At 44.4% G+C, this 27,682-nt stretch overlaps 1 protein-coding gene across 8 annotated transcripts in view; it reads right to left on the bottom strand.

Moving 5' to 3' along the window:
* Positions 1–27,682, bottom strand: part of OSBPL1A (oxysterol binding protein like 1A) — a 319,072-nt gene that overhangs the window by 209,651 nt on the left and 81,739 nt on the right. For all 8 annotated transcript variants that reach the window (XM_033933855.1, XM_033933854.1, XM_033933860.1 and 5 more), the window contains one exon: positions 10,099–10,180. In XM_033933855.1, coding sequence (XP_033789746.1) covers positions 10,099–10,180 — 82 coding nt within the window. The remainder of the gene's footprint in view (positions 1–10,098; positions 10,181–27,682) is intronic.

Here is a 27,682-nt window from a genome sequence, read left to right as displayed (position 1 = left end):
TTACTAACCCAGCAAGCCCGTGGTTTTAACCCGCTTTAAACCCATGGGTTAAACCCATAGACTCGCAGTGCAGGGAAGGGCAGGAGAGTTGGGGAACAGGAGAGATTTGGGGCAGCAGGCAGGAGCGATGTCTGAACACGACTTGATCTGATCTCTCTTTTTTTCTTTTCTAATCATTGCCTATCTGAACATGGTGCAAACAGGAAATCCTCACTCTAGTTCTTCAGTTTTGTCCTAATTGGAGACATTGCTCTCTGAATGCTGGAAAATATTTTGGAGTTTGAATCATTCCCTCCAGAGAAGCTAGGATAGAGAGAGTATAAAGAGAGCCTGACCTGTTCTTGCATTGCATACTGAATGCTGGCATAGAGCTACAGAACATTTTAGATCAGGCGCTCATTTTCGGATGGAGGCAGCTATTTCCTGACCTTCTGGAGCGTGTCAAAGCCCCGTCCACAAGCACTCAATCAAATGTAAAATGGGTCAGAGCTCTTCCTTCTATCTCCAGCCAAGCACAAAAAGGATCAATAAAACTAGTGGATTCAGGGCAGAGCAGGGTGGCGAGATAAATATTCCGGGCAGCAGAGAGCAGGGCAGCAATGGAGCTGGAGAATCAGAAAGGACGTTTGTGACTGGTCCCCAGCAGTCGCATCTTGTGTTGATCAGCCAGCCCAGTCAGTTTGCTAGATTTCTTTAGTGAATCGGGTCCCTGCCTACTTTGTATGCGCGGATCGGCAGAGAGGTAAGTGAATCGGGCCAAAGTAAAATCGGGTCACAAACTGATCAGGACACGATCGGTTTACTTAGTGAATCTATCCCAAAAACACTAAAATAAAGCAACAAAACATCTGGATATTAGCACTTGATGTTCAGGTATGGCACAGACTGCTGCTACTATCCAGATATTAGCGATATTTAGATTTATTCTTGTCCTATGTTATCCATGTAACATTGCTTAATATTATATCTCCAGATATATCTTGGTTCTACTATCCAGGCTTCACCCACAGAGCACTTGGTGTTATTGGATACTGCCAGGGTGATCTGGGGCGATATTCAATAGCATTATCCAGAAATGCCACTGAAAATTACTGACTGACCTTAGTTAGTGCAACTTTTCTTAGTAACGGCTACTTGGATTATTATGAATATTTATTCATTCAATTTTCTATACCATTCTCCCAGAGGAGCTCAGAACAGTTTGCATTCATTTATTCAGGTATTTAAGCATTTTCCCCTGTCTATCCTGGTGGGCTCACAATCTATCTAATGTACTGGGGCAATGGGGGGGATTAAGTGACTTTAACCCTATAGCTTTAACCACACTCTGTATCAGGTAATCTGTACAGGGGTCAAGACAGTTATAATGGTTCTTATTCTTTTAAAATCATTAGTCGGTCATATGGACAGAATCTGTTTGGAGCCATATGGTCATCTCAAGCTTCACTGTCTTCATTTCCTTTATTGGGAAATGTGTACTCTGTTATGACTAAGGGAAAGCGTTCAATTGTGCAGCCCTATTTGGTATTTCCTTCTTCTATAAATCAGAATTTATTTATTTAATTTGGATTTACTATACTGCCTTTAACTGCAAGAGCAGAGCAAGGCGGTATATAATCTACCGGTTCAATACAGGAAAGGAAGTACAATTTTCAGATAGGACAGCACCAGACACACCACTTAGTGTAGTTCAACATATAGACAGAAAAAATAGATAACAATAGGGCAAAGGGGAAGGAAGGAAACAAGGGTTCAAGGACTGGCATTGGAGAAAGCCTAGAGGGCCATCCAATCTGTTCGAAAAAGCTTGTTCAAATAGCCCAGTTTTAACTGCTGTTTTAAAATTTTTTTAAGAAAGGCTCACTATGAATAAAGGTAGTGAATTCCATAGGGCTGGAGTTGTGTAGAAAAAGGCACAGTGTCATATGGACTCTAAATGCACAAACCGAGTTTGTGGGTAAAACCAACCGATGATCCTTTAAGAACGGAGTGTACAATGTAAAGTGGAGTACATTGGATTGTTAAGAGTGAATGTACATTGGTAAACCAAAATGCAGAGCCTTGAATGCTAGAAAAATAATCTTAAATTGAATTCTCTTTTCAATGGTTCATAGACAACGGCGCGAAAGACAAAGGCGCACCCGGACAATTGAGCGCAGCGCGGAGGCGCACGCCGCTCAAAATTATTGTTTTTAGGGGCTCCGACGGGGGGTTTTGTTGGGGAACCCACCCACCTTACTTAATAGACATCGCGTCGGTGTTATGGAGGGTTTGAGGGGTTGTAACCCTCCACATTTTACTGTAAACTTAACTTTTTCCCTAAAAACAGGGAAAAAGTTAAGTTTTCAGTAAAATGTGGGGGGTTACAACCCCCCACACCCCCCACAACGCGGCGCGATGTCTATTAAGTAAAGTGTGGGGGTTCCCCCCACGCCCCCCCTTTGGAGCCCTAAAAACAGTAATTTAGAGCAGCGCGCGCCTCCGCGCTGCGCTCAATTTTCTGGGTGCGCCTTTGTCCCAGCGCGCTTTTGACCTGACACCCTTTTCAATTGGAAACCAGTGATGTTCTTTCAACAATGGTGAAACGTGAGTAAATCTGTTCACATGACAGAGTAAGCAAATGGCACAGTTTTGCAAAGTCTGTAGTTTACAAGTCAAGGCCTGGGGGGCGTCGCATGCGAGCGACCAAGATGGCTGCTTAGCTCTCACGCTCCGCTCCAGCACCGCCGGTTTCGCGCCATTACAGCCCTGCAGTGCACGAAATTAAGGCAGCGATCGCTACCAACACGTGTCGGAATGACTTCTAAAAACAGTAAGTCGGACCCCGCGCCTGCCACAGCCTCCGTCGCCTCACACCCCGCATCCAAACGCTCCAAGCACGAGCCTCCGTCTCCCGCCAAGGCCCCACCCGCCGGAGCCGGCGATCACGGCGCTTCTGCCTCTATTTCGGGCGACCTACAAATCTTGCGTGAACTCATGCAAGAAAACCTCGCTGCCACCGCCGACATAAAAAATGAAATGAGCACCATCATGCTGCAGCTCAAACAGCACAACGCTCGTATAGACCTCGTGGAAGAGAGGTTAGCAGCTCATGACACCCAATACCTATCAGTGCAACGTGACCTCTCAAAAATCTCCTTCTTACAAAATGAACTTGAGGATATCTCCAACCGTATGCGCCGGAGCAATGTGCGCCTAATTGGTCTTCCAGAATCTTCGGAGGGGTCAGACATGATGTCATTTCTGCACTCTTTTATCCCCAAAGCTCTGAATACACAATTTTCTCCTCCGCTGGAGATAGAACGGGCGCACAGGGTCCCTTCGGGCCCTCCCTCACCATCCAAACCTCCAAGACCTGTTGTAATGAAACTTCTACGCTATCCACAGGCTATTCAAATCCTGCAATCTGCAAAATCCATCTCTGATCTAAATATGGATGGCAAGCGCATCATGTTTGTCCCTGACGTCTCCAAAGCCACGGCACAAAAAAGAAAGGCCTTTTTGTCCATGCGCCCTCAACTCAGGAGCATTGGTGCGAAATACGGGCTCTTCTATCCTGCCCGGATGAGAGTGACCTACCATAATGTTACCAAAAACTTTGACTCTCCAACTGATTTACAAAAATACTTGGATGAATCAGTGGGTGCAATGCACTGACCTGCATCACCAGCCTTGAATTTCCAATCTCATCACATCAAAGGGCTGTATTTTTATTTCATCAGTTTCCTGACTCAACATATGGCGGGCTGTGGCGTGGCTAGCTGAGCTCCTCTAGTCATCATGCGACCCCATCTTTTGAGCTTCGTTTGTTATATTATTCCAGTTTCCAATAAGCATGAAGCTGCTGTTTTTCCTTCCTTTTTCTTTTTTAATTTATTTTTGTACAGTGGTCTACCGTCTCTTTTTTCTTGCCTGTCTCAGCTAACTGCCGCCAGTTACATTTGGACTCCATCAATCTCCGCCATACCTTATGGTTAAAATCCACCTTGTATCTCTTAATGTTAAAGGGATAAACAACCCAATCAAGAGAAAAAAGATTTTACATTACTTCAAACATTTGGATGCGGACATTTGTCTCCTTCAAGAAACCCACCTATCTCTTGAGGAAGCACAGAAGCTTTCCGGAGGTTGGGTCCAGCACTGCTTTGCTGCACCTGCCCAGGGCAAAAAAAATGGTGTCATTACTTTAATGAAAAAATCACTCAATTTCCAACTTAACTCTCACAAATTTGACTCTAACGGCCGATGGTCTCTGGTAGAAGGCTCAATTGCAGGACATCCTATCAACATCTTCAACATATATGCACCAAATACTGATGATCCTTCCTTTTTTCTCACCTTCCAGACCGTGAGTACAACTCCACTAACGTCTCACACAATCTTCGCTGGGGACTTCAACTTTCCCATTGATCCTTTCATTGACAGATCCTCCACCTGTCGTCCAGCTAAACTGGGTGCTCGAAATGCAGTTCTCAAATTAATGGATCATTTTGGGTGGTCTGACATTTGGAGAATCTTTCACCCATCCACGAAGGATTACACCTTCTACTCTGCTCCACACCAGTCCCACTCAAGGATCGATTACATTTTGGGATCCAAGGATGTTTTGAATCTTGTTTCATCGTCTCAGATCCATGATATTACAATTTCGGATCATGCAGCTGTTTCCTGTACGTTTCAGTGGTCAGCGACCTCCTCCTCTCGTCACTGGAGACTAAACAATTTTCTTCTTCATGATTCTGACTTCATCACTCATCTCAATAAAGAATCTCAATCCTTCTTTGACACGAACATTAACTCAGTATCGGATTTCTCCATTGTTTGGGAGTCTTACAAGGCCTGGCTCAGAGGGGAAATAATCAGCTATTCTGCTTTTCAGCTTAAAAAGCGCAAATCCACTCTATCCCAACTTGAGTCTGACATTCACTCTTATGAAACCTCGCTATATCAACGCCATGACTCCTCCACATATAAAAAACTACAACTTCTTAAATTCCAATATAATGAAATATTCAGTTCTCTTGCCTCAGCTTCAATCTTTCGCCGTTCAGCTACATACTACTCTTCAGCTAATAAAGCGGGCCGTTTGTTGGCTACATACCTTAAAGGAAAACATTCCAAGCAAAGAATCACCCACATCAAAACCTCCAATGGTCTTCTTCACACTTCCACTAAGGATATTCTGAATGATTTCCATGCATTCTACAAAGATCTATATACGTCTGAAACCTCCTCAACTAGCAATTCAATTCCTGACTTCTTTCGCTCTCTGGACTTACCTACTCTCACTGACCCTCAACGTCAATGTCTACAACAATCACTTTCTTCAGAAGAAATTCAGCGTGCCATTGCCTCCTTACCTTCTGCCAAGGCTCCGGGCCCAGATGGATTGACCTCAGAATTCTTCAAGTCATTCTCCACCCTCCTGACTCCGCACTTACTCTCTTACTTCCAAGGCCTAATCTCAAACCCTCAGGGTCTTCATCGTTTCCTGGAGGCGAACATCATTGTTCTTCCAAAACCTAACAGAGACCCTCAACTTGTGAAAAACTATCGACCTATCTCACTGTTGAATTTGGACTATAAAATTTTTGCTAAAATTCTAGTGTTTCGTTTAGAAAAAGTTATGCCTTGTCTGATTCACAGAGACCAAGTAGGATTCATGAAGGGTCGCTTTGGAGCAGACAATACAAGATTATTATGTCATATACTCCACTCCACCGTATCGAACCCTGACCCTAAAGCTCTTGTTTCATTGGATGCAGAAAAGGCGTTCGATAGGGTGGAGTGGCATTATCTTTTTGCTGTTCTCTCTAAATTTGGTCTGCCTCCCTCCTTCATTCACATGATCTCCCTTCTCTATCATGACCCCACAGCTAGACTAATTGTAAATGATGAAGCCTCTTCCCCTTTCACTTTACACAGAGGGACCCGTCAAGGATGCCCCATATCCCCCCTTCTGTTTAACCTAGCCTTGGAGCTCCTCCTCGTAGCTATCAGATCAACATCATCCATTAAGGGCATCTCAATAGCGGGCACTGAATTTAAAATTTCAGCTTATGCAGACGACATTTTATTATACCTCTCTGATCCAGAGTCATCACTGTCCTCTTTAATGCAACTTATATCTTCTTTCTCCCTAATCTCAGGCTATAAAATCAACTGGGATAAAACCGAAATTATGCCGCTGACTGAGTCATGCACTCCTTTCACCATCTCCAGCCAACCTCTTACCTGGGTCACTGAAGGGATCAAATATTTGGGTCTTACATTTGGCAGAGACATCCGCTCATCCATACACTTAATCACCTCTAAGATTCTTACCCAACTTTCGCATACTCTCTCCTCCTGGTCACCTTTACATCTCTCATGGTGGGGTAGATTAGATACCATAAAAATGATGGTGGTCCCTAAGATCACTTATATCTTCAATATGTTTCCTCTCCTTTTCCCGGCCTCGATATACAAACAACTCGAATCGAAAATGTCTAGATTCCTATGGAATGATAAGCCTCACAGAATCTCTCTCTGCAAACTAAAGGCCCCCACCTGTCAGGGTGGTGTTAATTTTCCAGATCTTCTATGTTACCACAGAGCTTTCATATTGAAACAAGGGGCGATGTGGCTCTCCTCTCCTACCTTGCAAGATACGCCCAATTGGCTTCACTTGGAGTCGTCCTTTGCTAACCCACTCCCCCTTCTTCGCCTTATGGGCGCTTCGGGCTCCCCCAATCTTCTCAATAACCCCATCATATCGTCCACCCACAGGGCTCTTACAATGATTGACTCCCACCTTGACGTTCCATGGAGTCAATCATCTCTATGCCCTTTATGGTATAACAAAAAGATTTCCATTGATAAAAAACCCATATTCTGGCCTCATTGGTCTTCCCATCATATTTGGGACATAGGTTCTGTGTGCCACCCTGATGGCACCTTTCTCACATTCAATGAGCTCATGGAAGCTTTCTCCATTGATGCATCGCATTTTTATAAATGGCTTCAATTAAGATCCTCCCTTAAAAAATCTGGTCTCCTTCCTGTTGCTTCTATGTCCGCTCCATCTTTATACACGTTTTCTCGTCAATTCTTAGCTTTAGGCCATTCCGCTTCTCATTTTTATAAACTTCTCAAATCCCTATTATGCGTACCATCACCCCACCTTCACACCTCCTGGGAGTCAGACCTTGAGATCTCCATTTCTGATGACGCATGGTCCCACATATTTCATTCCACCTTCCATACTTCTCGCTCTGCATCGATCCTCCAACCTATGGTCTTTTTGCTACATAGAGCGATATGGACCCCGATTAGATCACATAAAATTAACGCTTCCTTCCCCAACAAATGTTGGACCTGTCAATCAGAAATAGGCTCCTTAAAACACCTTCTTTTCTCCTGTCCTTCAATTTCCTCATACTGGTCCTCCACATGGGATACCATTTGCTCTGTCTTCAGCATTAACGTCCCTCTAACATACCAAATGCTTTTGTTGAAATCCTTCCAGGTTTCCCCACTGATATCTGAGCCAGATCATTTTCTATTTGACATACTACTTTCCTTGGCTTTAAAAATTCTACTCACACATTGGAAAGATTTATCCAAGGCCTCTCATTGCCAATGGTGGAATCTAGTATGCCTTACTTACAGAACGGAAGCTTACCTGGCAAAATCCTCCAACAGATATCTTTCCTTTCAAAAGAAATGGTCACGACTAAAAACCTACCTGCACTCTATTTCTTCTCCCTGAGTAGACCGTTCCCTACCCTCCGCTTTTCACTTCCTTCTTAATTACTTTTTCTTTTCTATACAGATTTCACATTTTTGCATATTTTCCTTATGTTCATTTATTTATCGTTATTTTCATGCTTATGATTGTAAATCGGATGTTCTCTACTTTTATAGGAGACATACTTTGCTCTCACTATTGTTACTTATTTGAGCTGTTGTTGGTTTTTCAGCATGATAGCATTAACGTTCTACAAGCATACATGTCTCTTATTGACAGTTTTTCATGTCTGTTTTACTCCATGCTTTGTATTTAAAACTTTAATAAACAAACCTTGACTAAAAAAAAACAAGTCAAGGCCTGAGAAATACCAGAATAAACAATGTTACAATAATCCAGCTGGGATGTGAAAAGGAAAAGAATATGAAATGTGAAAAGAACTGATATCAAGCATATTCCTAACTGTGCATAGCTGTCTTAAAGCAAAAAAGCAAGACCTACATAAGGATATAAAATACAAGGACCAAAAGATAGCTGTGAGTTTAAAATTATATGAGAGGATATGAAAATGTGTGGGAGATGCTGCAATGTCCAGGCAGATATTTGGCTAGGACCCCATAAGATGCTTATGTGGGTCCCAGCTGATATTCACATAAGTATGTTCACATGTCTCTGACCCCTCCTGTCCCAATCTCCCTCCATCCCTCCCTGAAGATAAGGGATCAGGATCTGGGTACCCCCCACCCCAGCCCCACTCTAGGTCACTGCTCCTGCTCATGTTATTCTCTTTCACCCCAAGATCACCAAGGAGGTCTACGGGAGTTGGGAGGTGGTACTAGACGCCTGGAAGCAGCCACTTAAGCTAGCCAGGCATTGGCCAATATTCAGTCTGGTGCCTGGTTAACTTCATGACTAAAAGTTAGGACAGCTTTTTGGCTGTTCTAAGTTTAGCCACTTAACAGGTTAGTTATCTGCTTATGTCTACTAACTGTCAAGTCTTGTGCTCCTCCTAAGCTCTGTTCACATACTGTCCCAGAACTAAACAGACAGTGAAGTGGCAGTCTATGGTGATAACCAGGCAATGACATTAATTGAAAGCGAATAAGAACATATGAATGCTCATACTGGGTCAAACCAAGGGGTCCATCTAGCCCAGTATCCTGCTTCCAACAGAGGCCAATCCAGATCACAAGTACCTGACAGAAAACCAAATAGTAACAACATTCCACGCTACCGATACCAGGGCGAGCAGTGGCTTCCCCGCCCCATGTCTGTCTCAATAGCAGACTATGGAAAGTAGAGTTTAGGCATCCACAGGCAACTTAACCAAGCAGGAGCATCTCCTGCCCAGTTAAATCACTTTGAATATCAGATGGAGTATTTCCTAAATTTTTTACTTTAATCAATTCTTTTTTCATTATTGATATTTTTTTTTACCCTTTGATTTCCCTTCACTAATGGTACACTTCAAAGGGCAAAACGTTTCCACCTGAAATATAAAATTTACTATACAGTCAAACCTCGGTTTTCGAGTAACCCGGTTTGCGAGTGTTTTGCAAGACGAGCAAAACATTCTCGCAAAACTTGTCTCGCAGAGTGTTGACTCGATTTGCGAGCACCTTCCCCCCCCCCGAGAACTGGCATCGCTCCCCCCCCCGCTCGCAAAGCCCCCTCCCCCCCTCGAACTGGCACCCCCCACCCGAACAACTTGAACTTACCCCTCCCCCCCCGGTCTGGCACCAGCATGTAGCCCACAGGACGTGCCGATGCCACTTGAAGATCTTCCTGCCTCTGCCAGGCCTTGAGCATGCATCTCGCCAAGGGAGAATTAGAAGGCCTTGAGCATGCTCAGATGCATGCTCAAGGCCCAGCAGAGGCAGGAAGATCTTCACGTGGCACCGGCATGTCCTGTAGGCTGCGTGCCGGTGCCAGACGGGGGGGGGGGTAAATTCAAGTTGTTCGGGTGGGGGGTGCCAGTTTGTGCAGGGGGGGGTTGCCGGTTCGAGCGGGGGGGGAGGAGCAGCACCACTGGCCTCGGGGGGGGGGGAATGTATCAAAGCGAGTTTCCATTATTTCCTATGGGGAAACTTGCTTTGTTATACGAGTATTTTGGTTTATGAGCATGCTTCTGGAATGACTTATGCTCAGAAACCAAGGTTCCACTGTATTATGATCTTGTCTTGTTTAAATTGTGTGTGTGGAGGGGGAGGTTCTACTTTCAGATTGATACCTTTGACTTGATGTTACATGAATTAAAAAGAATTTTAAAACTAGCAAATTAAATACATAGAGCATTTGTACTTCAGTTCTTCATGTCACTTAAGTCTCTGAATCATATTTTGATAGTTTGCTAAAAGTTAAGCATGTACCTTTGACCATCTCGTATTCCTTTAACACTGTGAGAAGGCTGGAGACTTCTTGGTCCAATTTATGCTGGCATATTTGGGCTTTCTGTTGAAAAATGAACAAGTGATTATGAGTAAGTACCTCTACATGTGAAGCTCCAATTTAGACAGAACATAGAAACTGGATGTGTCCAATCCTATTAGTGTTTTAGAAGAGAATCTGCCTGTCTAGAACCTTTACCAAAATACCTACAGGAATGTAAATGCTTGCACATGCAGCAGGAGAGCAGAGATGCTCTCTGAAGACAGAAGGCATTATTTTTCATGTCATCAACAAACAATCTGCACCACTACACCCATGGTCAGACCACCACCTCACTGAATTTCAACTCCCACTCGAAACTACCCAAGCTCCGCGAAAAGACCCTATCCCACCTACCCGCCGCCAACTCCCTAATTCAGTCAACCCTTCAGTTATGGCAACAGGCACTCGCAATCTAAACAAAACCTGCATCAAACATCCCTACTCCATTGACCTAGCAGCCTCCACGTGGCACTCCAACATCCAATCCCTCTATAACAGCCTCACTCAGATAAAAATAACACGAATAACCACCAACAAAACACCTGCTCCCTGGTACACCATTGATCTCCGATCTGTAAAAAGATCACTGAGGAAAGCAGAAAGAAGCTGGATCAAACACCCAAATTCAGAAAACAAAGCCCACTGGGAAAACACATTTGTCACCTACAAAGCTGCCATCCTAGAAGCGAAGAAAGCCTACTGCTCTCGCATCCTACAGATAGCCCCGCCTAGATCCAAACAACTGTTCCCCCTCACAAACCATCTCTTCACCAACGCTCAAGGAAAAAGCCACAACAACCCAACAGAACTTGATAGTGAGACTCTCTCGGACTTCTTCTAGTCCAAAGTACAAACCATCCGCAATAATCTTGACACCAACACCAACCCCCCTCCAGCACACCCCCAGCCTAACCCAAGTACCCCATCCTCTACCACTCTCCCCCAACTTCCTATGGCCACCCATGCTGAGGTTCTTGAAACCCTGAGCGAACTCAAGCCCTCCAGCACCATTCTCGACCCCTGCCCATCCAGTCTCCTATTGTCTACAGAAGACGCCATGGCATAATCTATCCTCCCCATCATTAACTCCTCCCTCTCCACAGGGACAGTATCTCTCAGCTGGAAGTCGGCCATTATCAAACCCATTCTCAAAAAATCCACCCTCGACCCTAAAGAACCTGGCAACTACCGGCCAGTCTCCAACCTCCCATTTGTCTCCAAACTCCTAGAATGAATAATGCTTCGCCGATTACACCCTTTCATTGAAGAACAAGCTGCCCTATCCCCTGCTTAATCCGGCTTCCAAACAGGCCACAGCACAGAGTCAGTGCTCCTGGATATCATCGATGACAGCTGGTCGATACTCGACAAAGGCAGTGACGCCGTACTAGTCCTACTTGACCTCAGCGCTGCCTTTGACACTATCAACCATCAACTCCTCATATCTAGACACTATGACCTTGGAATCAAGGACTCTGCCCTCCAGTGGTTCACCTCCTTCCTTCATCAAAGAACCCAAACAGTCCTACTAGGGACGCACAAATATATCCCCAAGCCTATCAAATAAGGCGTTCCCCAAGCCGCCCTTCTATCCCCCCTCCTATTTAACCTCTACATCAGACCTGTTATGGATATAGCCAAGAAGTACAATATTAAAATCCACTCCTACGCCAATGACATCCAACTACTCCTCCCACTAGGCAAAAAACGCCACTTCATCCCCTAACTCTGGAACCAACTCCCTCCACAATTTAGACTACATAACTCATTGAAGACCTTCTGGAAAGCGGTAAAGACCCTCCTCAACTAAAATTCAACCACAGTTTACACCTCATCCCCCATAAACCCCCTCCCCTCTAACCTTTCTTCTCCATTCGAAACTTCTACTTAAATTGCTGTGCAGTCCATTCTTAACCTATACTTAAATTACTGTATAGTCTTTGTATTTTAAACTTCTGTATTGTCTTGCATTGTCCAAATGTATTTAAACTACTGTATAGTCTTTGTACTGTCCAAATGTACTCCACTGTAATGTTTGCTTGTAGACTGTTCTAAGCTACTGGGAGGACGGGATAAAAATCTAAATAAATAAATCTTTGGAATCCAGTATGGATACTACCAAATGCGCTGTCACTTTAAATCTTTACATAGTGTCAACATCGCATGCATGCCTTCCTGCCTGACATCAGCTCACAGGACCAACAGTTCAATAACAAAGCTAAGCAGCCAACTAGGGGAGAGGAGCAGGTTGTGAGACTATATGCCTGCTGTCTTTAGAGAACACCTGCTACAGGTAATTGTGTTTGTTTTCTCAGAGGACAAGCAGGCATAGTATTCTCACATGTTGGACTCTCAAGCTGTCTTCCTCCTACTGTAGCTCTGGTATCTGGGTCCTCCTTACCAACTGAGATCTCTGCTAAGATATTGGAAGTCCTTTTTGATTCCTCTCTTTCCTTTAAGGTTCAAATAAATTCCTTGGTCATGAAAAGCTTCTTTAGTTTGCGAATACCGAGGAAGGTTAGACATCTTTTTCATCACCGTCATTTTTCTATCTTAGTTTAATCAATTATATTATCTCGTCTTGATTACTGTAAGGCTATCTACCTCGGCATTGTAAAAATTTGTCTTCATAGATTACAATTAATTCAGAATATTGCTGTGAAGCTGATCTTTGGAAATTGTAAATTTGACCCCTTTGCTTCAGAGTCTTCACTGGCTCCTGATTTATTTTAGAATTCAATTTAAATGCGCTTGTATTTCTTTTAAAATTCTACATGGTATCTTTAATCCTCTTATTCCTTTATTTTGGAATGTTTACTGAATCTCTTTTGCAAGAGGTATCCAACAATTTAAACTCTCCCTTCCTTCCTTCTAAAAAAAGGGATTAAAGGGCTGCCAGTGTTCCTTAACACTGCTCCACCGGGACAGGCAGTCCCGCAGCCAACTGCCCTAGCCAGCTGAGAGGGTCCTTGCCGGCCTACTGAAAATCTCTGGATGGCTGAGGTACGCGGCCCGTGGTCGTGAGCCGAAGGGGCATGGCTAAAGGGGCACGATCTGCCCCTTTTGAGCCCCTTCGAAGCCCAAGAGGAGCAGGAAGCAGCTATATCAAATCCTTCTACTATGGGCAAGAGGAAGGCCAAAGCAATTCCACCTACTTCGATGATGGGTCCGATGGATCGTCATCTTATGGCCCCTGTTTTGTCACAAGTGGAAGAGCAGATAATTTTAGATATTCAAGCTGCTTCAATATCCTCTGGGGAACCTTCATCACCTCCTCAACCACTATATTCTGTTGGGCCAGTAGACTCTTCCCTTCAGTCTGAGGAAGCAGTCTCACCCCTACAATCATCTATAATACCTGGATTGGAGGTTTTAGGGTAATCTTTAGGGGGGAACTAAAGGGTTGACCCCCGTTCAGATGTCTACGGGGTCAGACCCTGATGTTCAACCTAAGGATAAAGCGATCACTCTAAACGATGTATGGTTAATTGTTAACAGAATAGAGTCATCCTTACAAAAAACCGTGTTAAACTTATGTCAATTTTCATCTAATATTACTGTTAAAAATTAATGAGCATGAAGTTAAATTTGAAGAAACAGCAAAAAAGTTGGAAAAATTAGATCAAGTGGTAAATACTTTACAAGTTAATGCTGCTTCTAATATTAAGGATGGTATGATAATACATGCTAAATTAGAGAAACTGGAGCATTCTATTAGGGCTAAAAACCTTCGCCTTTTAAATTTTCCTATTACACATTACCTCTCTCCATTAGAACTCTTGAAAATGTATTTGAGGGATATATTACATTATACTAATGTGGATACTTTTGAAGTTGACATTCCAAGAGTTTCTAAAGAAATAGCAGAAGAAGGTGATATGGACCAATTAGTTTCACCTGACAGTTTGACAGTTTGACTAAAGACATAATTAGTAAACGGGCAACTCTTTTAGTTGCCTTCAAGACAGATCTAGAAAAACAGGCTATTCTGAAATTATATTTTTTTTAAAAAAACAAGATCTGTTTTTTGGCCGAGTGATAATTTTTCTGGATGTCTCGAGACATACTCAGATTAAAAAGAAGCAATTCCGCCAGCTAAAGCCTAAGGCTTTGGCAGTTGGAGCTACTTTATTTTTAAAATTCCATGCAAATGCCTTATTTGATATGGAAGTGATAAATATGTGTTTTTTGATCCAACCCAGTTAGAAGATTTTATTAAGGGAAAATCTTTGTTAAAAGTTTAATTTCTATTATCGTTATTTTCATCTTGGGAGGATGATGTATGATATATAAAGCCACAATTTTGTCTGTCCATGATGGAAGATTATAGATAGAGTTGATTTCCTAGTTAAAATTCTGGCAACCAGTAAAATGTGGACTAGATCAAACTGATTTATTCCCTTATATATGTTTCAATGTATTTTATATACAGAGTTCTTGTGGATATTCATGAATATTTGTTATTATTGTAATGAATAATCATAATAAAGAATTTTTTAAAAAAAGAGGGATTAAAGGAGTCAAGATCTTCAGTCAATCTTTGTCTTTAAACTCTCTCAACTCTGGAATGGTCTCCCCTTTTTTTAAGGAGTTCCAGTTCATTTCAATTTTTCCATAAATCTTTAAAAACTACTCTATTTGCCAAACATTTTGAAAATTAATTCTTTTGAAATTTTGATATTATCTTCTATTTATCATTTGTAAATCATTCCCTGTTTATTTAATTGCTGTAAACCGAGTCGAGCCTTCTCATAATGATGACTCGGTATACAAAGTTAAGCTTTAGTTTAGTTTAATACTGTGTACCAGAATATGAGAAAGAGAGCATAGCCAACCTTCCACATCTAGGAAAGACAGTATGATATGCTCCGCTGTGTTCTCCTGAAAGAAGGCTTTCACCTGCTCAAGTAGATGACCCAAGTTTATTAGTTATTTATATACTACCTATCAATGGAGGTTGCCTAAGCTGTTTTTACATTCAGGTACTCAAGCATTTTTCCTTGTTCCAGTGGATTCACAATCTACCTAACATACCTTGGACAATGGAGGATAAAGTGACTTGCCTAGGGTCACAAGAAGCAGTGCTGGGCTTGAACCCAAAACCTCAGGGTGCTAAGGCTTCAGCCATAACTACTGGGCCACTCCTTCCTAACAAGGAGATCCAATTTTAATATTGAAATGATATCACAGTATCTGAAAGAAATATTATTTAACGTTGGCTCAATGTTTTGGGGGTTTTGTTTTTTTTTATACTCGTTTGCTTTTAGTTATCGTCAGGCTTCACTGAAGAGTTGAATTCTGCTTCTCACTGGAATGGATGCTGTATTATAAGAAGTGAATATGCTGTATTTCACACTGCATCATGGTCAGGTGTAGGACTGCCTTCTATCCTTGTTGAGATCTTTAAGGATGTGGATGCTGTCATCTCTTTCTTTAATAATGGAAAGGACTCCTTTGATAAAGAAACTGCCTTCAATTAAATGAAGGGCCGTTTCTTGGAAGACAGATCTGCTGCGAATGATGAAAGGGTTGGAAAAAAGAGAAGTGGTATTTAGAAGTACAGTGAAGCAGAAAGTCTACTTAATTTACACAGGTTTTCATTGCTGCATGGGATACTCATCACCTTCTCATGAATATCTTTAAAGGTAAAAGCCCCCTCAGCCATACCAGTTTATGGTTTATTTAATATGCTGCAACTTCATTACAAAAACAGAAGTTACCTTGCTTCTATTACTATAGCACAGGCTTGTGCAGAGACACTTTCTACACACCTCAACACTGGTTAGCTGATCTATTGCCAGGAAGAGCCTCAGAAATGTATTTAGTTTCAGCAAGCTCTGGTACTTATATTGCACCATGTATAGCTGATGTGCTGCTATTTTCAAACTTAGCACAAAACCCTTACACATTTTCTTCCCCATAAGGGCCAGTCTTTTCTGATTTTTCCAGGGGCTTGAGCAGTCTTTTAATCATTTTGTCTTTTTCAAGGTAGACCACCATTGAATTCTGCATGGTTGGATTACATCAAAACATGAACTAGGTTAAATTCTAATGAAAATTCAACTTTCTTGCCGCTGGCACACGTGAGAAAGCATTCCACCACATCTTCCACTGGGAATTCTTGGTGAAGCCTATAAGAACATTCTTTTCCACTGTAATGCAGCAATCCAAATATATCAATCATGTGCTCTTTTGTCACCTGAAATGATCTCTCTTGCCATTTTTCATATAAATTTGTGATAAGTAAAATCCTCAGGTGGTGAGGCTCTTAAAACAGTATGGCAATGGATCTATAGGCAGACCTGTTGACTCTTCTCAGTCAGACTACTCAGCAAACATCTCCCAGCAGTGTCCTAAATACTGCAAGTCCAAAACAGAAAATGATTTATGGCTTTCACTTACAGAATAAAAAGGAAATATTAAAGAAGCTAATATTCTTGTTTTGGTAGTTCACTGCTGTGGATGAGCAAAAAGGAATTATTTAATGGATCATTTTATTTTTTTCTACTCCTGTATGATTGCAATGCAATCCAGGCTTTTATTTTACATGCCTCTCGCACACAAACTGTGTTTATAAGACCCTTCAAGGGCGACTATTTTTTGAATTCCATCTATTAATACTTACTTCTGTTTCGTATTTTCAGTTTAGAAAGTTACTGAAGATTTATTTGTTTCAAAAATTTATTGGGAAGTGACGATGGTTGGTTGATGTGTTTTGCTGTATCGACTATAATTTTGTAGCTCATTGTGTTTTGGACAGTTTTTCTTTTATCTTGTTATCCACAGAATAAAAATAGCAATGTTACTTACCGTAACAGTTGTTATCCAGGGACAGCAGGCAGCTATTCTCACTAGTGGGTGATGTCATCAGACAGAGCCCCGGCACGGACGTCTCACAAGCACGTGTTGCTTGTAGAAACTTAAAAGTTTCTAGATGCCCGCACCGCGCATGCGCCGGTGCCTTCCCGCCCGGAGATCCGGGCGTGTCTCCTCAGTTCAGGTAGCTAGCCTGAGAAGCCAACCCAGGGGAGGTGGGTGGGACGTGAGAATAGCTGCCTGCTGTCCCTGGATAACAACTGTTACGGTAAGTAACATTGCTTTATCCCAGGACAAGCAGGCAGGTATTCTCACTAGTGGGTGACCTCCAAGCTAACCTCAGTGGGATGGAGGGGGAGTTGGCGACTTAAGAGAATAAATTTTTCAATACTGTTTGGCCAAACTGTCCATCCCGTCTGGAGAGAGTATCCAGACAATAATGTGAGGTGAATGTGTGAACCGAGGACCAGGTGGCAGCCTTACAAATTTCCTCGATTGGTGTTGATCTGAGAAATGCTACTGAGGCTGCCATTGCTCTGACCTTATGGGCTGTGACCTTACAAGGAAGTGATAATCCAGCCTGGGCATAGCAGAAAGAGATACAAGCCGCCATCCAATTAGAGATGGTGCGCTTTGATACGGGTCTTCCCAACTTATTAGGATCGAAGGAGACAAAAAGTTGAGGAGTGGTTCTGTGTGGCTTGGTGCGATCCAGGTAGAAAGCCAAAGCACGTTTACAGTCTAGAGTGTGAAGGGCCGATTCTCCGTGGTGAGAATGGGGCTTAGGGAAGAATACTGGAAGTACAATGGATTGGTTGAGATGAAATTCGGAGACCACCTTAGGCAGGAATTTCGGGTGAGTGCGGAGGACCACCTTGTCATGATGGAATACTGTGAATGGTGGATCCGCCATCAATGCCTGGAGTTCGCTGACTCTGCGAGCGGACGTAAGGGCTACAAGAAAAAGCACTTTCCAGGTGAGATACTTAAGAGGGGCCCTGTTGAGTGGTTCAAACGGGGGCTTCATGAGACGGGAAAGGACTACATTGAGGTCCCAAACTACTGGGGGTGGTTTGAGAGGAGGGTTAACATGGAAGAGTCCTTTCATAAATCTGGCGACCACCGGATGGGCCGAGAGGGGTTTCCCTTGTAGGGGCTGGTGGAACGCCGCAATAGCGCTCAGGTGGACTCGTATGGATGTAGACTTGAGCCCAGATTGAGATAGGTGTAGGAGATAGTCCAGCACGGAGGATAAGGAAGCTCGCTGAGGTTCCTTTGATTTAGAAACACACCATGAGGAGAATCTAGTCCATTTCTGGGAGTAGCATTGTCGAGTGGCGGGCTTCCTGGAAGCTTCCAAGACCTCCCTCACTTCTTGTGAGAATTGGTGAGGGGTTACGTTGAGAGGAACCAAGCTGTCAGGTGGAGAGACTGCAGGTTGGGATGAAGCAGTGATCCTTGATGTTGAGTAAGTAGTGAAGGAAACACTGGAAGTGGTACTGGTTCCCTGCTGCTGAGTTGAAGTAGGAGGGAGAACCAAGGTTGTCTGGGCCACCGAGGAGCTATTAGAATCATGGTAGCCCGTTCGAGTTTCAGCTTGACCAGAGTCTTCTGGATCAGCGGGAATGGTGGGAACGCATATAGAAATCGTTTCCCCCAGTTCAGTAGAAAAGCATCTGCCTCGAGACGATGAGGGGTGTAGATCCTGGAGCAAAACTGAGGCAGTTTGGAGTTGTGGGGAGCCGCAAAGAGGTCTATCTGAGGCGTCCCCCACTGCGTGAAGATTTGGTGAAGGGGGCTGGAATGGAGAGTCCATTCGTGCGGTTGTAGCAGACGACTTAGTTTGTCTGCTAAGACGTTGTTCTCCCCCTGAATGTAGACAGCTCTGAGGAAGGCGTTGTGGCGCACCGCCCAGTCCCAGACTCGTAGAGCTTCCTGGCAAAGGAGGGCCGAGCCCGTGCCTCCTTGCTTGTTGATATAATACATGGCGGCCTGATTGTCTGTGCGAATGAGGATCACCATGTCGTGAAGTAGGTGTTGGAAAGCTTGGAGCGCATTGAAGATGGCTCTGAGCTCCAGTAGATTGATTTGATGTAGTCTTTCCGCACTGGTCCAGAATCCTTGGGTGCGGAGACCATCCAGGTGGGCCCCCCATGCATAGTTCAATGAATCGGTTGTGAGAACTTTCTGATGGGGGGGAGAGTGCAACAGCAAACCTCTGGATAGATTCGAAGAGGTCATCCACCAAAGTAGAGACTGCCGAAGAGCAGGTGTGACTAAGATGTGTTTGGTTAGTGGATCGGACGTCTGATTCCACTGTGATGCCAGGGTCCACTGGGGGATCCTGAGATGGAGTCTGGCAAAGGGTGTCACATATACTGTGGAGGCAATATGGCCCAGGAGCACCATCAGTTGTCTCGCCGGTAGGGTTTGGCGAGTAGACACCGACTGGCAGAGATGGAGAAGGGACTCCATGCGTTGCAGAGGCAGGAATGCTCGGAGTCGAGTGGTGTCCAGGACCGCTCCGATGAAGGGGAGGGACTGGGTGGGTTGTAGATGAGACTTGGAAAAGTTGATCTCGAAGCCCAAATTCTGGAGGAAGTAGGTTGTAGCCAAGACCGCTGAAGTGACCTCTGGGGCTGACGGGGCTTTGATGAGCCAGTCGTCGAGGTATGGGAACACCTGTAGACCCCTGTCTCGGAGTGCCGCGGCCACTACCACCAGGCACTTTGTGAAGACTCTGGGGGACGAAGAGAGGCCGAATGGTAGCACTCGATACTGTAGGTGCAGATTTCCCACCCGAAATCTGAGGAACTTTCGGGAGGCCGGGTGAATGGGGATGTGAGTGTAGGCCTCCTTGAGATCCAGGGAGCATAACCAGTCGTTCTGCTCGAGGAGGGGGTATAGAGAAGCTAAAGTCAACATGCGAAACTTCTCTTTGACCAGAAACTTGTTGAGGGCCCGAAGGTCTAAAATGGGTCGCAGGTCGCCCGTTTTCTTCGGGACGAGGAAGTACCGGGAGTAAAACCCTCGGTTCAACTGGTCTGACGGGACCGGCTCGACAGCCCGAAGCTGAAGTAAGGTTTGGACTTCCTGAAGAAGAAGGGCGGTCTGTGTCGAGCTTGAAGGATACTCTCTTGGAGGATGGTCCGGGGGGACCCGATGGAAGTGAAGAGAGTATCCTTCTCTTATGATGGTAAGGACCCATAGGTCCGTGGTTATGGCCTCCCATCGATGGTAAAAAAGATGGAGGCAGCCCCCTATGGGAGAGGCTGAGGGGTGCAGAACGGTGTCGGTTATGCTCCCAGGGGGGGAGTCAAAAGGGCTGGGGAGCCTTAGGTGCAGCCGGTGGCTGAGGTTTTTGCTGAGACTTCTGGGGAGGTTGTCTCTTTGCAGGTTGTCTCGCAGCAGGCGTTTGTCTGAGCATGTAACGCCGCTGGTAAATCAGGGGTGGCCTGGAAGGTCGAGACTGTTGAGGTTTGGGTTTGGGCCGCAGGATGGATTGAAAAGATTTTTCGTGATCCGACAGCTTCTTGGTAACAGTTTCGATAGACTCATCGAACAGGTCAGCTCCCGCACATGGTACGTTGGCGAGTCTGTCCTGGAGGTTGGGATCCATATCGATTGTACGGAGCCATGCCAGGTGACGCATGGCTACCGCGCTTGCGGCAGCACGTGCCGAGAGTTCGAATGCATCGAAGGAGGATTGCATCAGCTGGAGGCGTAATTGGGAGAGGGAGGCTACCACTTCCTCGAACTCGAATCGAGCTTGGGTGTCTATGAACGGAGTGAACTTGCGGAGCACCGGCAAGAAGAACTCCAGATAGGAAGAGAAAAAGAAATTGTAGTTCAGCACCCGTGACGCCATCATGGAGTTTTGATAGAATTTTCTACCAAATTTGTCCATCGTTCTCCCCTCTCGGCCCGGCGGTACAGAGGCGTAGACCTGAGAGGGATGAGAGCGTTTAAGAGAGGACTCAACCAGTAGGGATTGGTGGGAGAGTTGGGGGCCCTCAAACCCTTTATGGTGCACGATGCGGTATCGAGCATCGAGTTTGCTGGGAATCGCCGGTATGGAGTACGGTGTTTCGAAACACTGCATGAAGGTCTGATCCAGCAATTTATGCAGGGGGAGCCGAAGCGACTCCGTTGGAGGGTTAGGTAAATGCATGGTGTCCAGATACTCTTTGGAGTATCGGGAGCCCGTGTCAAGGGTCACATCCAGATCATCCGCCATTTGTCGGAGGAATGATGAGAAAGACAATTGATCCGCCAGCGTCGGTCTGTGGGACGGGCTGGAGGAGGAAGAGGCCTCCGGATCCATGGACATCGGGGAGTGACAAGGAGAATCGGGTACGGGTGTCTCCTCGTACTCCGGTCCCTCCGGGGGGGACACCTCTGATGAGGAGTATCCCATACGTTGCAGTTTTTTCTGCGGTGACACCTCCGAGTGGCGTGAAGAGTGCCAGGATGAGTGTCTTGATCGGTGCCCGTCTCGGTGGCGGGACGGGGATCGGGATCGTCTGTGCATCGCATGGTCTCCCGAGGCCCCCAGGTGGAGGATAGGGCTGGAAGCGGTGGATCGCAACTGGGGTTGCGATGCGGATTCTTGCGATGCTACCCAAGTCTGGTAAGGAGTACGGAAGAACTCTTCCTGACTATGCCCAGGGCTTTGAGTATCGATCGGAGGTCTGGTCCCATGTTGGCGCGGAGGCGTAATGGGCTCTAATGGCGGCATATCGGTAAGCGAGGCTTGCCGCATGGGCATCGCCGCCCTCCCCCGTTCGTCCTCGTCGGTTTTCGAGGTCGAACGGCGTGGAGGAGGGGGAGGGGGCGGACCGCCCCTTTGGGTCGGTACCGGGAGGTCACCCTGTATGGCAGCGATGAGCCCGGGTCCGATGGTTTGCATGAGTTCAACGAATTGAGCTTCCAGCACGGACCGTAGCGAAGCCGATAAGGAGGGATCTGCACTGAAAGGGGGTCCTCCTGCACGGTCATCGCGCTCCTTCGAGGTCGAGTGCTTCTGCTTAGTAGCTTTCGGCACTTTGATGACCACTGGTGGTACTGTGGAAGGAAGAGGTACCTGAACCGAGGAGACCGGGGCAGGCACCGACGTCGAGCTCGTGGATGTTGTCGGGATGAACGATGCCGGTTTCACCACACTCGATGCAGGAGGGGTCGATACCGGTTTCGCCCGAACCGGGGAGGTATCAGATGAAGTGGAGGCTGAAGGATCCTTAGCTGCGTCCATCTTGAACATCGATTCCCACAATAGGCAACGCCGTTTGAATGAGCGTGCCGTAAGGGTAGAGCAAGGCCTGCACGATTTCGGAATGTGGTCAGGACCCAAACACTGCAAACAGCGCCGGTGAGGGTCCGTGAGTGAAATCGCGCGTTGGCACTTGCTGCACTTTTTAAACCCGGTGATTGGCCGGGACATAGGCCGGAAAATCTCCGCCGCGAGGTCGAAGCCTGTGGGCCTGAGCCGTTCGACCCGCCGGAGGAAATAATCTTTTTTTTTTTAAATGAAAAAGAAATGTACTGTTAACTGTTAATTAAAAGAAAGCGAAAACGCGGACAAGGAAGGCAAATTTAACTGAATTCAGCTAGCGCATGATGAAGTTGAACTTCTCAGCTCCGCGGAAAGAAAAGAACTGAGGAGACACGCCCGTATCTCCGGGCGGGAAGGCACCGGCGCATGCGCGGTGCGGGCATCTAGAAACTTTTAAGTTTCTACAAGCAACACGTGCTTGTGAGACGTCCGTGCCGGGGCTCTGTCTGATGACATCACCCACTAGTGAGAATACCTGCCTGCTTGTCCTGGGATAAAAAGTGTTATGTTATGTAAAACAAGTGGCAGCAAGAATACAGATTTTGGAACATCAAGTTCCAACACTGATCTCACCAATTCTTTAATCAAAGATCACAAAATACTTTGAGTGGCAAAACAGTTCTATTTTGATCTCTTTACTCAAGCTTTAGGATAGTTATATTCAATTACCATTCCCACAGGTTAACTCAATCTAACATGGCATGAGTTTTGATTTTAGGATATAGAAATCAAAATTGTTAAAAAAAAACACAACACCTTTTAAACTAGATATTCAATTGCAGAGCTTCTTGGGAGGGGAGATGCAGGGATCAGAGAATTTCCTTCTATTTTGTTTTAAAAGTAGAGTGGGGTGGGTGAGAAAGATATCTAATTCAATTGAAAATTGATCTCTCTTGCCTCTTACAGCACCACAAACCTTCACCTGAAAATAACTTGTTTCCACTCCAATGTAATCTAGCTATTACAACAATGACCCTTGCATCTTGGTCAACTGGGGAGTTCAGCCACCATACCCCATTCCTCATCAACTTTTGCTCAGGGGTTATAAATGCTGTTTCTACAACATCCACAGCTTTTGACAGCTCAGAAGCAGAAGATGGGCTCGGTAATGGAATCCCAATCTCCTGCCTGACAGCAGTTCTGATCACGGTTTTTAAAAACAGCAGTTGGTTCATATGTCAAGAGTTTTAAAGGGGCTGGTTAAGTAAGCAGGAAGACGCGCCATATGTATTTCCTGTTCTACCTCAGTTTTCATCTATTTCAAGGTGCAATAGTCTATTCTCTCAGATCTCTCAGCATTAATTTTTCAGCAACCATGGATTAAATTAAGTTTTAGAGGGAAGCCTAATAGCTAGAATTCATTCTAGTGAGTTGCCATCCTGTGCCTCTTAAAAACTGGGCTAGAGCTGTGGCATTATATATAATTTTTGTAATGAAGGAAAATTGCAGCATTCATGCTTGTAATTAATCCCTGCAGAAATTCAAGCTACTGCCAAAACAAATGGAGCATGTAATACTAGTGCCTAAGCTTCTGACTCAGTGCACTACAGCCATGTCCAGTCTATTAAAGAAGCAAAACCAAAATCCACCACCCCATTTAACCTTGCAGACAATGCTATTACATAACTGGGCAATCATATTAAATGTATAGTGTGCATTACATAAAGTAGCACATATCCTGGGAAAATAAGCAATCATTCACACCTGTTTTTGTTTTGCAGCATGTATTTACTTCCCCCCCCCCTCCGTTCCTGACTTAACTGTTGCTTTTCTTCGTCAGCAGCGTGCTACCATCTGTGCTGCGTACCCTTAATTCAATGTCCTCAAGGAAGTTACATTTCTAGACTATAATATGCCATTTAAGAATTGTATAAGATGGATATGTGGGATTTCTGTACTTTTATTTTTTTAACTGATCCTAAAAGTTTAACCCTAAAACCAAGAAACTCCAGGTCTGGAACCATTTGTTATACTATCTAAAGCTTCCCCAATTACCTCTAATTTGGCCGACAGCACAACCTGCTTAAGAAATAAACCTCATATAAGACATTTCTAAAATGAATTTCACTTCTTGTTAGCAAAGGAGATAGGAGTACTACTTCCTTTTACTTATTGCTTATGTGAAGCAACACATAATACTTCTCTTAAAGAGAAGAGAATGAAAACTCTCGTTTACACTGATATAATACATACTGGACATTACAGCAAAAAAAAAACAAACAAACATGAATGAAGAATTTTTAAGACTGCAATGAAGTAGAAATTTTAATTTTCCAAATATGGGATGGGCATACCAGTCCCAGCAAGAGAACCCCTGGACTGGCTCCCTATAACCCATAGACTCACCTACAAAATTTTGCTTCTCGTCTTCATCTGACAATTTCACACTCCTTTTTATTTTGATCATTTATTCATTCCAAGCATCCCTCTCCATACTCTTCACTCATAAATGCTCATTATTGGCACCGATTAAGCTTTTAAATAATTGTTAGGTGCCTGGATCAACTAAGTACCCTGATCTAGGCGCCTAACCTCAGGTGCTGTTTATAGAATCTTGGCATTGGTGCCAAATTATAGGATGAAGAGATAAAATTATTTTTACCTTGGTTTTTACCAAAAATGATATAGGGGGGCATATTCAAAATGGAAGTATTCTTTAATGGTGATGATTCTGAGAAATTAAAGCATATTGCTATCAAGATATAATAAATGCAATTGACAAATTGAAGAGCAATAAATCCTTAGGACTGGATGGTATTCACCTCAGGGGCCTGAAAGAGCTCAAAAATAAGAACATAAAAATTGCCATACTGGGACAGACTAAAGATCCATCAAGCCTAGGTATCCTGTTTCCAACAGGAGCTAACCTAGGTCACAGGTACCTAGCAAGATCCCAATGAGTAAACAGATTTCATGCTGCTTATCCTACGAATAAACGGTGAACTTCCCTAAGCCATCTCAATAATGGCCTATGGACTTCTCTTTTAGAAAATTATCTAAACCTTTTCAAACCCTGCTATGCTGATTTCACCACATTCTCCGACAGGGGACCACTGTGAAGGGGTCTCAAGGCACTGAAGCCACCAAGAAATGAACTTTAAGCAAAAAAATAAATTTTAAAAAAAAACCCCCATAAGAAAAAGCAGAGCAACTGCCAGAGACTTCTGCACGGATTGCTTGCAGAAATTGTAACTGGATATGTTTACTAGCTCTCAGACTAAGGGAGTGGAGCATGTGCTCATAAAGGTTTGTGGATTTCTGCAACTCCCGGTATGCAGGTTGGGATTGAACACCTAGAGGGGCATAATCGAAAGGGACGTCTAAGTCCGTTTACGTCCATCTCGCAAGTCGTCCAAAGTTAAGAGCTTAAGACACATTTTCGAAAGATACGTCCAACTTTTTTTTTGTTTTGAAAATTGTCTAATTTTACGTCCTGCCGATCTGATCGTCCAAGCCACTAAATCGTCCATCTTTCTACCACATTTTCGTCCAACTTTCCATCCAAGTTCAAAATGCCTAGAGCAAGCCCTGTTGGACATGGGAGGGGTCTGCAAAGTGATGCACTGCACACCCAGACATGCCACCTAAATAGTGGGGTACCTTACAGGGCACCGCTGTGAACTTCACAAAAAGGGTGCCATAGCTTCTCCTCCCTACAGCTCCCTTATAGGTTACAGTGAGCCCCCCCCCCCCACAAACCACCTCCAGAATCCCCTAGACCCACTTATCTACCACCCCAATAGCCCTTATGGCTGCAGGAGCCACTTATATGTCAGTACAAAAGGGTTTTGGGAGTGTATAGGGGGAGTGCACATGTTTCAATATCAATGCAGTGATTACAGGGGCATATGGGCATGGGTCCCTAACCCAACCCCAAGATGGTTTATGCAGCATGACTAGGCTTTCCTATGCCAGGTGGCCAGGTGATGATGGTCTGGAAGCTAAATTTTAAAGTTGTGATTAAAATTTTTATGGGGGTGAGGGGGGTCGGTGATCACTGGGGTTGTGTGTGGGGGCCTGTTTTATGTGTTTGCAATGCTTATCTGGTGACTTTAGGTGGGTTTTTGTGACTTAGACCATGTTTTACATGGTCTAAGTCACAACGTCCAAGTTCCGTCGATCGTGGGCTGTATAACTTTTGATTATACATGCTGTATGACTAAGTCTAAGCCGGCCCATGTCCTGCCTAACTCCCGCCCTCGACACGCCTCCCGAAACGCCCCGTTTAGCTTTGGTCATTCAGCAGCACTATGAAGGCCTAAGTCGTTTAGAAATACGTCCAAAATCCGGTTTTATTATCGGCACTTGGACGTTTTTGAGAAATGTTCATCCAAGTGCCAACTTAGGCTGGTTTTTGGATGTTTTTCTCTTTCGATTATGAACCCCTAGTGTATAGAATCTGGAAGGGATGTAACAGAATTGGCTGTTGATCATTTAAGATTAGCACTGACAAATTAAGGAAAAATATTCCGAGATGCCAACAATCTAATGATTTGAATACATGTCATAGATATTCAAGAACTGTACAGTCTGGCTGATAACATGCTTTGAAATCACTGTTTCCTTCTGCTCAGTAGTTAAATCATGGACCACAACAGCTTACCAATACTACACACTAGCTTATCAGCTTTCCTTTATTTTGGCTTTCAACACTGAGCCCCTTAGTAACAGAAAGGTTGACCACACATTATTTTCAAAGAAAAATCCGAAACAGTCTACAAAAATTAACCACTTAGGCAACACATACATCACTGAAGGGATCAAAATGCAATATACTGATGGCCAATGTATATTTAAACAGGTAGGGGTATCTCCTGTCTGGTTAAACCCTACTGGCAACATTCAGTGACACTTAAGCTGGTAGCACTGCTGAATATTGCTTGTAATCCCCCAGACACAGCATAGTTAGTGCTGAGGTGATCCAGAGCTACAGCCAGCATTTAGAAACATAAAGGCAGATAAAGGCCAAATGGCCCATCTAGTCTGCTCATCCTCAGCAATTATCTTCTCCCCTCCCTAAGAGATCCCATGTGCCTGTCCCACCGTTTTCTTGAACTTAGACAAAGTCTTCATCTCCACCACCTCTACTGGTTAGCAGTGATATTTCAGCCTGCCAAGCAGTTAAGTGGATAAACTTGGGGCAGTAAAAAGGCTATCCTAACTTTATCCACTAGGCTAACTGGGCACTGGTCTGAATATTAGCCAGTGACCTGTTAATTTCCGGTTGATCAACAGTTATCTGGACATTCAATGTCATAGGTCAGACATGGCCTGGTATTGAATAATCAATCTTAATTTAGTGCATGGCTGTCAGCAGCTTAACTTAACAGCCTGAGGGTAGACCACCAAGATGGTAAGACTGGTAGTAATCAGAG

Source organism: Geotrypetes seraphini, chromosome 2 (assembly GCF_902459505.1).
Source record: "Geotrypetes seraphini chromosome 2, aGeoSer1.1, whole genome shotgun sequence".
NCBI classification, from domain to species: Eukaryota; Metazoa; Chordata; class Amphibia; order Gymnophiona; family Dermophiidae; genus Geotrypetes; species Geotrypetes seraphini.
This window is presented reverse-complemented; position numbering and strand designations above follow the sequence as displayed.